This window comes from Rhododendron vialii, chromosome 12a (genome assembly GCF_030253575.1).
Source record: "Rhododendron vialii isolate Sample 1 chromosome 12a, ASM3025357v1".
Lineage (NCBI taxonomy): Eukaryota > Viridiplantae > Streptophyta > Magnoliopsida > Ericales > Ericaceae > Rhododendron > Rhododendron vialii.
In genome coordinates, this window is record NC_080568.1 from 16,218,378 (window position 1) to 16,228,057 (window position 9,680).

Sequence of the window (9,680 nt, forward strand, 5' to 3'; positions counted from 1 at the left end):
AATACTACAGTAGAGGATACTACAGTCCATGAAAGCGTCCATGAAACTAAGATAAACAGTTTAGATTATTCTGTGAATCTGAACCGTTCATTTCAGTTTCATGGGCGCTTTCATGTTTTCTTTTCATGTATCCTAACACTTTTGTATCAAATACTGGAAGACAAATTCAACCTCACCATTTGCACATATTTTAGGTTCAATTCTGCTAAAGTTTGTTTATTATCAGCGTGTTTGGCCCAACTCCTTGCCAAATTATTTCTTGTAATTTTTGTTTCACATGAATTTTCATTACTTTCACATTAAATTTCTTGAATTTTTTTTCGTCACAAAAAAATAGAACATATAGAAAAGGATTATTAAAAATTCACTACAGACAAAATAATTCAAAATTTGTATCTTTGTCTTATTTTTATCTTTATCTTTATTTAACGTTATAAATTTTTTATCATAAATTTTTATCTTTTAAACTTTTATTGTCAAGACAAATAAATTATATAAAGATATTTAATGCAAAACGATACAAAGTCATGTAAGACTAAAATATTTGGAAAATATTGAAGTCGCGTTCCATAAAATTCATCTTGAAGTCACTTCCCATCATATGAAAACAGATTTAAGAATAATTTTCTCCACAAATTTCTTTTAACATTGTATAACGACCCGCTCCAACTGACCTGCTAACCCTTAGCCTAACCATGTGGCTCAAAAAGTTAATCTCAAATGATACAGTAGCTACACACAAATCTTTATAAATCATTCCATTTTCCCTTAGATTCTCTATGTGGGATGTAACACACTCTCCCACTAAGGACCGCAACGTCCTCTTTGCGCCACATGATCCATCACTTCCACTCACCAAGCGACGTAGGACAAGTACCCGCTTAAGCACGACAAACACCTCAAGCTCGTCTCATGTGATACCAACTGTAAGTCTATAACTACCCGCCCCGGCTGACCTGTTAACCCTTAGCCTAACCACGTAACTCAAAAAAATTAACCTAAAGTTATACCAGGGTTGTGCTCTGATACCAATTGTAACGACCCGCCCTAACTGACCTGCTAATCCTTAGTCGGACCACGAAACTTAAAAGATTAACATCAAGTTATACAATAATTGCTCGCAAATCCTTATAAATTAGTCCATTTTCCCTTAGATTCCCAATGTGGGATGTAACACATTGCCCCCAAACAGGGGTGTTTTGACTAAATAAGCTAAGTGATTTTTTTTTTTTTTGGTTATTATTTAAAACAAAATTGCATTTGTTAGGTTAGTGTGAAATTTTTGTAAATTATTGGTTCGTCTGAACTAGAGAAATCAAAAAAGTAAAAAATTATAGTTCAACCTTAAAATTTTTTTGAATAAAAGACAAAAATTAGCCAAAAAAATCACATTTTTTGGCTTTGTTAAAAAAAATTGAGTTTGGATCACAATTTTCTACTTTTTCGATTTCTCTCATCGAGACGAACTAATAATCCACAAAAATTTGATGGGAGGCTAATAAATGAGAATTGTTTTTTTGAATAAAGACACGCACACACAAAAAAAAAAACACTTGGCTTATTTAGCCAAACATCCTCACTTACAAAAGGAAAAAAGCACGTGACCGAATTGAAAGGATATGAGTATTTGCCAAATGAGGGCCTAAAGTTCAAATTACAAATTGCGGTTGTTGTGGTCAGCCAATTTGCTTGCCAAATTGAATAGGTCAGGGGTGCGGCCGCAGCTTAGCTGTCGTGCTAGGCCAGGCAACGTGAAACAAGAAGCACGTGACCGAATTTGTTTCTCGAATTCACGCTTTCTGGAATGGAACGTTTCCATTCAACTTGACTAGAATAACTAGATGTAGACCAGAGTAAAGAAAAAAGAATATTCCATTCAACTATACAAGTTTGAATGTGGTGAGTATCTAATATGAGATCTCTAAACCTAGATTTGTCGGTGAAATTCAAGTTCCTTGCTTTGTGGGTTTTAGTTTTCAGGGCAAGTTTAACCTAACTTTTCTTCACGGTCATTTTGATTACTTTCTACAAATTTTTACAAGTTTTGGATCAAATTTTTACAGCATAGTTTTGGCTCAACGAGATAAATAAAAACCATATAAAAACATACACCAAAGCTTTAAAAAATTCATATTAGATAGTTGCGCTTGTTGCGGGACTTAACCCAACCTTACAGCACGAGCTAACAATAGTCATGCATCTCCTGTATTCACGTTCTCAAAGGCACCCCTCTCTTTTCAAGAGAATTCGCAACATGTCAAGCCACGGTAAGGTTCTTCGTTTTGTATCGAATTAAAACCACATGCTCCACCGCTTGTGCATGCTCCAGTTAATTCCTTTGAGTTTCATTCTTGCGATAGTACTCCCTAGACGGGATACTTAACACGTTAGCTACAAACGTTGTACGGTAGATACACACAGTGCCTAGTAACCGACGAAAAAGTTTTTTTTTTTTTAATCTTTTTCTGTCGTCTTATGATTTTTTTTTCACTTTGCTTATACTTTTCCGATTCCTCTAGTCAAAACACGGTATAAAAATTCAACCCGAAATGAATAAAACAATTAGACATTGAAGGCATGAGTGGAGGAAGAGATAGATAATTGCGGATTACGCAAGGTGGAAGTGCCTTTTCACCAATTTTGTCAACCATAACGTGTTCCGAATCAACGGACTAACAAGAAGCCTCTTCTGGATTGTAACGTAACTGAATGGACTAAGTGTTCCAACTAAAGAAAAAGAAGGTTTTGGAAAAAGAAAGGTAATTTCAAGTTCAAAAATCATGTGTTTACGCAAATAATTCTTCTACCAATATGGATCTTGTTTGATAGATTTCATTGAGATCTTTTATACGGTGCAAGAAAAATCAAAAAATTATTTTTCATTTTCATTATATTTGAACTTGAAAATTGAAGAAAAAGAACTTTTAAGAAAAGAACCTTACCTGGAACACCCCCTAATAAAATGAATTCTGGCAAATTTTCATTTGTTCTGATTAATAAAATGAATTCTGGCAAGTACGAAGACAGGTCAAATGCCTGTTTTGGATGCTTAAATTGGAGCTAAAAACGCCATCGATGGTAATGCTAAGACCACATTCCGCTAAAGTTCTTATTTTTTAACTACTTATATCTCATTTTACAAGATAGGTCATTCTCTCACAATACATTACCTTTAATTCAACCCTTAGTGGAACGGGGCCTAAGTAGTGTCATTTGAAAGTTTGCGCCAAGTAATTTTGTAAACTCTTCAAGTAATAAGTTTCAAAACAGTGTAAAATCAACTACGAAACGTATACACCCATACAAAGATAGTGTTTATTCCAAGAGAACGTTTGAAATGCTTGGTCCATACAAGTCCCCATTCTGCAGAGCTATGAATACTTCTCTTGCAATCTGGATATTTAGCAATGCTTATGAGATATGCACCAACACCACGTTGCCGATAAATGTGTGAATGAATAAAATCTAAAATACACACTTAGCAACTACAAACAGGCTTTACGAGTAGTGTAGGAAGAAGCAGATTCAAGGTTAGATTGGGCTATAAGTTCACCTACCAACTGTATGCTATTCCTGCCAATTGCCATTAGTTTTTCCCAGTTTGAATTATTCATACAAATTGACTTCCACCCCACCATGAGCGGAATTATGATTTATGCAATGCAAGTACAATACATATAACACTCCATTTACTAGGTTCTCCATATAAAATTGGAACAAATAAAGAGGGAATCCAACCGAATTATACCTTGATTTGGAACAGATTACAATGTAAGAGGTCAACGATGAGAGGCGTTATTAGTCTTCGACAACTGATTAAGAAGGTGCCTGAAGTATATGGACAAAGAGAAGTTGTTTCACAGTATCATAAAGCTATCAATTTGTATCACACACAAAGTAGGCTGCAGTTCCTGAGAAATCATTCTCTGCATCAACAACTAATTATTTATGTATTCCTTGATCAAGCCTATTTCTCAGCGTAGAAGCCGCAGCACTCCTCCAGCATACAACAGCAACAAAGAGCAGCCAAACTGTGAAGAAACAAAGTGTGGAAAGAAAAATGTTACGTCACATCCATCGGTCTGGTGACTACAGATCAACAAAAAACTTGCAATGAAGTAGAAAATTAGGTTCCATTTAAATCAAGTATATGGTCGTTGACGAGGTCTTAGCGTATCACAAGCTGTGCTAAGATTAATTATCTACTGAAAATGACACAAAAGGAAGCAAAAAACAATTATTGTCCACTGAAAATGACACAAAAGGAAGCAAAAAACAATTAATGTCCGCAGAGGTTTCAAAATGTCTTGCACAGTTTGGATCCAGGACTGGTTAATGAAGTCATACCTCAAAGGACCAGTAGCTTATAAGACTACATAATACCACCAATGTGTTTCAAAAGTGTAGAATGGACAGAACCATTCACATCCCTTCATCATGAAACCACAGACAAAAAACTTGGCATCATCAGAAAACACATAGGTTCTCAAGCTCCAAAGAGTGTTGTAATAATCAAAACTATAAGAAAAGAGATGTGAAAGTCTTTAGAAAAGGCTTGGCAATCTGGTATACGCATAGAAAAACACTTATTCCTATTGTGATCCCTTTCTCTTGAGTTGTACTTCCACTACTTAGTATTTTGTTCCCCAAACAATTTAAACAATATATATAGGGTTTTGGAAGCTGGAACTCTCTCTTTTGCGGAGACCTACGGTGGATTTCCAGAGGTGGGTGGCATGGTAGAAGATACTATGATACAAGACCTAAGCTGGATCCCAAAGGCATTCAAGCACAGCTTGTTGTGCACATGGATTATATAAGATAGGCTTAAGTCCATATGGATGTGGATTCCTTGTTTGGATTGCAAGGTCTAGTGTAATTGCACTTTGATTCATAATACTTAGATTTCTAGACAAGGTCCTATCGTTTCACCCCGTTGGCATTTTCCACAAAAAACTGTGTGCCTCTCTGGTGTGCTAAACATAATTTAGTGTATACAATGATAATAGTTTTTGACTAATTTAATTAAGCCTCGATTAGCATAAAATTGGGCGTTGATCGTTCCTTTCATTTCCAAGTGTTAAAGCAATTTCCCTACCGATTACATACATTAAATAGTATCATTTGCAAAGGAAATTTCAATCGATGTTAGAACCGGTAGAGAATTTTAATTTTCAATAATGAATTTGCCTAAGAAAGGGACTTCCACTGCGAGACCTCCACTGATTGATGGCAACAATTTCAGCACTGGGAAGCTAGGATGAGAGCATTCTTAGTCTGAAATCCAATGACGAACGAGCATGGTTCTTGTCTTGTCTGTTGTTGTTATCAATGAAATTCCAACAACCATCAAAGATGGTTTGGTCATCCCCAAACATCTATGGATCAGGAATATGGGATAAAGCAGATTTACAAGAATTCGGTTGGCATATCACTATCAAGGCTATAATGTCACTGCTGAAGAATTTAGGCACCTGAATCCGCTAAAGCAGCTTGGAACATTTTGATTTCATCATGCAGGTACGGAATGAAAACTTGGAATGCTCCATTTTAAAAACCTTAATTATGCAAAAGGGTAAGTCCTTCGACAAATTTTATTGAAAGGTGTGTGCGACATTGTTAATGCTTGTTACAAACTTACAACCTTGGTGAGAGCAGTCCCAACCACAATTGTGAAAAAGGTCTTGAGGTACACCAAAAGAAACTGTTATTCAAGATGTTCTAAATCAAGAGGATATGGTTGAAAACCTCCAAACCTAGGAGGCATGTTTGCCAAATCAAAGACTGGTAATCAAAATCAAAAGACTAAGTACAAAAAAGTACTAGGTAGTAACAAGTAACAACCAACTTGGACGCTGAGGATGGATTGGACCATGAGGCAATGGCCATGTTTACAAAGAAGTTAAATTAGATCCCCAAAACAAGAACAAACTGCCCAGCAATCACACACAAAAGTGAGGCAATGGTAATCTCAAGGTCGAGACACGCAAGGAAAACAAGAATAACAGTGGAAAAGAGCAATCTTAAGGCATTCACTACTAGAACTGTGTGGTAATACAACTCAACAATATACAAAACAAAATTTGAAACAAGAAAATGTACAGTGTCACACTCTATGATGGTTAACAGTGACTTTCAAGCGCCTAAAGAGGAAAGAGGTAACAATGGTGATATGGCAACTTTATTTCCTTCATCGCTTCTTTGCATTCACAAGGAACTGGTTGATAACTCTCTAAAAGGATCGAATAATGTTGAATCACATGATAAAGACAAGGAGGAAAGAGAAGACATTGAAAAGTTGAAATTTATGGAGAAGCCTATAAACTGGAGCACTTGTTCGAACGGTTGTGTAACTACACGTCAGTGCATTGAGATTGTGGGTTCAATTTGTACGGATAGAAAGTTGATCCCTTGTTGAGGCCGGGTGGGGACGCAAGGGTTCAAGGTACTACAAAATTTTCTGACTTTAAGACCAAAAAAGAAAGGAAGCCTATAACAAGCTTCAAAAAAGAACCTTTGAAAGGGAGTAGGTTGAATCCTAGGTTAACAAAGAAGATAAAGTTGAGTTAGACATCTAATGGGAATCTGAAGCAAGAGCTTTTAAAAGCTCAATCACAAGGGATTGAATCGGAGACCAATGAGAAGTTAATTGTTCGTGAATGTGACGATCTTCAGGAAAAGTTCATTACACCTGACCTGAATCAAATTTGTGTACTTGTTTTGAAGTAAAAGTTCGCTTGAATACAAGGTTTTGAAGTTATAAAGTGATCTCAAGGATGTTAATGCTACAGCATTTCATTTAACAAAGGCATATGATTGCATCCTTAGTCCTCGATCAAAAGAAGGCTTTGGATAAAGCAGGAGTTTTGACATACTGATGTTCTCCAACATCCAAGGCCGTAGGATAAACTATGTTTTCAAGCCCAAGGATAATGTTCCTACTTCTCCCAAGTTTAAAGATCCACCACCAATGAGGACGTGTTAAAGACCTTCAAGTTTAAGCCTTCATCACATCACTGTGGCCCGTGGGCTTACATGCCTCTTATTAGTAACATGCAGACAAAGTTCATTGACATTATATGAAATTTTTTGCCTACACAGCAATTTCTTTTGGATAACTCATAGTGCCCAGACGAGCACACGTGCATCTTGACTTAGCCTTTGAGACCAATCCCAGGGTCCACTAGTGGGACAAAGCCTCGTATGGCCATACATATCATTTTTGTTGACTGAAAGGACATATTAGACCTGAATTTTTTAATTGAATGCTAATAACCATGCCACTTCAAAAAATCGAAGTGATATTCTTTCCCATGTTGTTACCAAGTTGGATTTAAACAAGGAAAACCATAATATCAATCATAGTTAAGTGTTAACCACTAAAAATGACAAAGTGGGTAGGCTAAGTTAGGTCTAGTTTTGCAAAGAACTATGAGCTGTTTTACAGACCGATCAAATTACTAATAGCAAAACTCGGATCAGACATTGATCTTGACATTGGATTTCAGACTACTTAGTTCTCAACAAGCAAAATCCACTCCAGGAAAAACATGTTATAACCAAGAGTTTGTGTGTTGGTGGGGGCGGAGGGAATTAAGGCCCAAAGGGTTGACGTGCCCCCTGGATTTTTATCACCTAAAATCATTTTATTTTACAACCTACTCAAAAATTGTTAAGAGGAATTGGAAATTTTGGGTGTTGGGCTTATTGTCTACTATGTTGTCGTGGCTTTCCAACGGAATCAATAGACCCCTTCAAGAATTAAATGCTTGTTTCATCGAGGAAAATAGTGAATTGGCATGTTTTGAATCCATCCAACTCATTTTCTAGCTTTTCGAATTAAAAATTGAACAATCGAGTGTGAAACCAAATGAACAATCAACCAGCAATGACTAGATTATACACAGAGCGAGATGTTTTTAATGGGTTTAGTAACGAAGCCTTCATGCAGAACTTCCAAAAGATGAAAACTCATCTGGTCAGTTGTAAAGAAATTTAGCAACGAATATTTAGATTCTTTTGCTTATGTTTAGAAGCTTTTGTTCCTAATAGAGAATTTTCGAACTTTTGTGTATAGTATTTATTTATTACTATATTTTACGATAAAACTTTTAAACTTATTGTAAAAAGGTGCCCCTCGGAATGGGATTCGTGGCGGAGCCACTGTGTGTTAACAGAAAAATAAAAAAATACAACCTGAAACTGAAACCTGCAACTTTACAAGACGGAATCAATCACCACTCAAAAAAGAGGCCTGGTAATTGAGCACAATTAGTAATATGCCCATGACAAAAAACAAAAAAAAAACCAAAAGTATTGTGCACAATAATATGTCCACTAAAAAGAACATTTTGATAACAAGTTGAAGACATTTAACAATTTCTCAAGTAGTACACTACAAACTGGGTGAGCCAAAAGCACCCACTTATGAAACTCACTGTAAGCCCCAAAATATCACGAAGCCCAAAAGTAAGCCCTATTAAAAGTTTTGGAGAAGGAGAGAGATGACATTACCAGCCTCTGAGGAATGAAGGACATGAAGCGTCTTGTTGGTGATAGTGGTGATGCGCGTACTGAGGCTGTGGTGGGTAGTCGTTAAAGTAACCTTGATAGCTAGGTGGACCAGGAGGCCGCGGCGCCGGAGGGTACCCTCCGAATTGTGGTAGAGCCGAAGGGTAGTCACCCGGCGGCTGCGGCGGACCTGGCCCGTACCCTGAAATCAGAAGAAACAGAATTACTTCTTCGATCAGTTTTAATATGAATTAATTACGGTATGTTATATAAATTCTAATATCTGGGGAAAGAAAACGGTGAATTTGCCTGGTGGATGGCCGGGGCCTTGATGGCTCGTGTGGTAAACTTGACTCATTTGCTCGCTCGCTCGCGCTTTCTCTCTCTCTCTCTGGGTCTCCTTCTCCTTGTGGTGATTGAGTTCATCTATCTAGTCTAGAATTGAAACAAAGACGGTTTTGGTTGTCCGAAAGGAACGAGAACGTACGCGTGTTTAATGATGAGTCTGTATGCACACTAAGGCTTTGTTTGGAATTCATAAATGTGTCGATTGTTGCTAAGAAATCAATTGGGAACCTTAACGAGAAAGTTTCCCTGAGGCAGAGCGGTGGGTGGACCCATTAATTTTTTAGGAGTATTTCTCTTTGTCTTGTTATTGACAATTCAAAAAGACTACTAATTGTTTAACAAAAACTTACCAAAAGAAAAAAAAAATCAGTAATGAGACCCATACAAAATTAAAGAATACATACTCCGACAAATTTGTGTGACGTGTCCAAAATTATCCGGGCATATAAAATCCCCTTACATACGGGTCAAAACATGTTGGACAATTCTAAACATATGTGTAGTGGCGAAGCTAGGAATCGAAGTCGGAGGGAGCAGAAATATTAATGAAAATTTTGGTTCTATGATTTTTTCAAGACTAAATCCACTATGAGACGATTTTGATAAATTGAAGGATTAATCTCAAGTATTGTTGCTATTTTATTATTCGGCGAACACATTATCGTTATTGTACGGTATCATTTATCACAATTTATTGTTTTCAAAATGAAAAGTGATCTTACTTTTAATTAAGTTTCTAAGTTTTTATCAATATTTATAAGAAAATATGTAAAAATATACTCCAAAATATGAAATTGGATGGGCCCACTATATACCTCCAC

General features: G+C 36.5%; 1 protein-coding gene across 2 annotated transcripts; it reads right to left on the reverse strand.

Annotated features, from left to right (window-relative positions):
- Positions 1-3,688: 3,688 nt before the first annotated feature.
- On the reverse strand, positions 3,689-9,057 carry LOC131311717 (protein CYSTEINE-RICH TRANSMEMBRANE MODULE 13-like). 2 transcript variants are annotated; one of them, XM_058339273.1, is made up of 3 exons: positions 8,821-9,057; positions 8,515-8,713; positions 3,689-4,031 (listed from the first exon to the last, which is right to left on the reverse strand). In XM_058339273.1, exons 1-3 carry the CDS (start codon positions 8,867-8,869, stop codon positions 3,968-3,970), a joined length of 312 nt encoding a protein of 103 aa, XP_058195256.1. In that variant the 5' UTR covers positions 8,870-9,057; the 3' UTR covers positions 3,689-3,967. The 2 variants fall into 2 exon arrangements, with proteins under 2 accessions (XP_058195256.1, XP_058195257.1); XM_058339274.1 differs by lacking the exon at positions 3,689-4,031 and adding an exon at positions 8,227-8,254 and having other exon boundaries at positions 8,821-9,031.
- Positions 9,058-9,680: the final 623 nt, after the last annotated feature.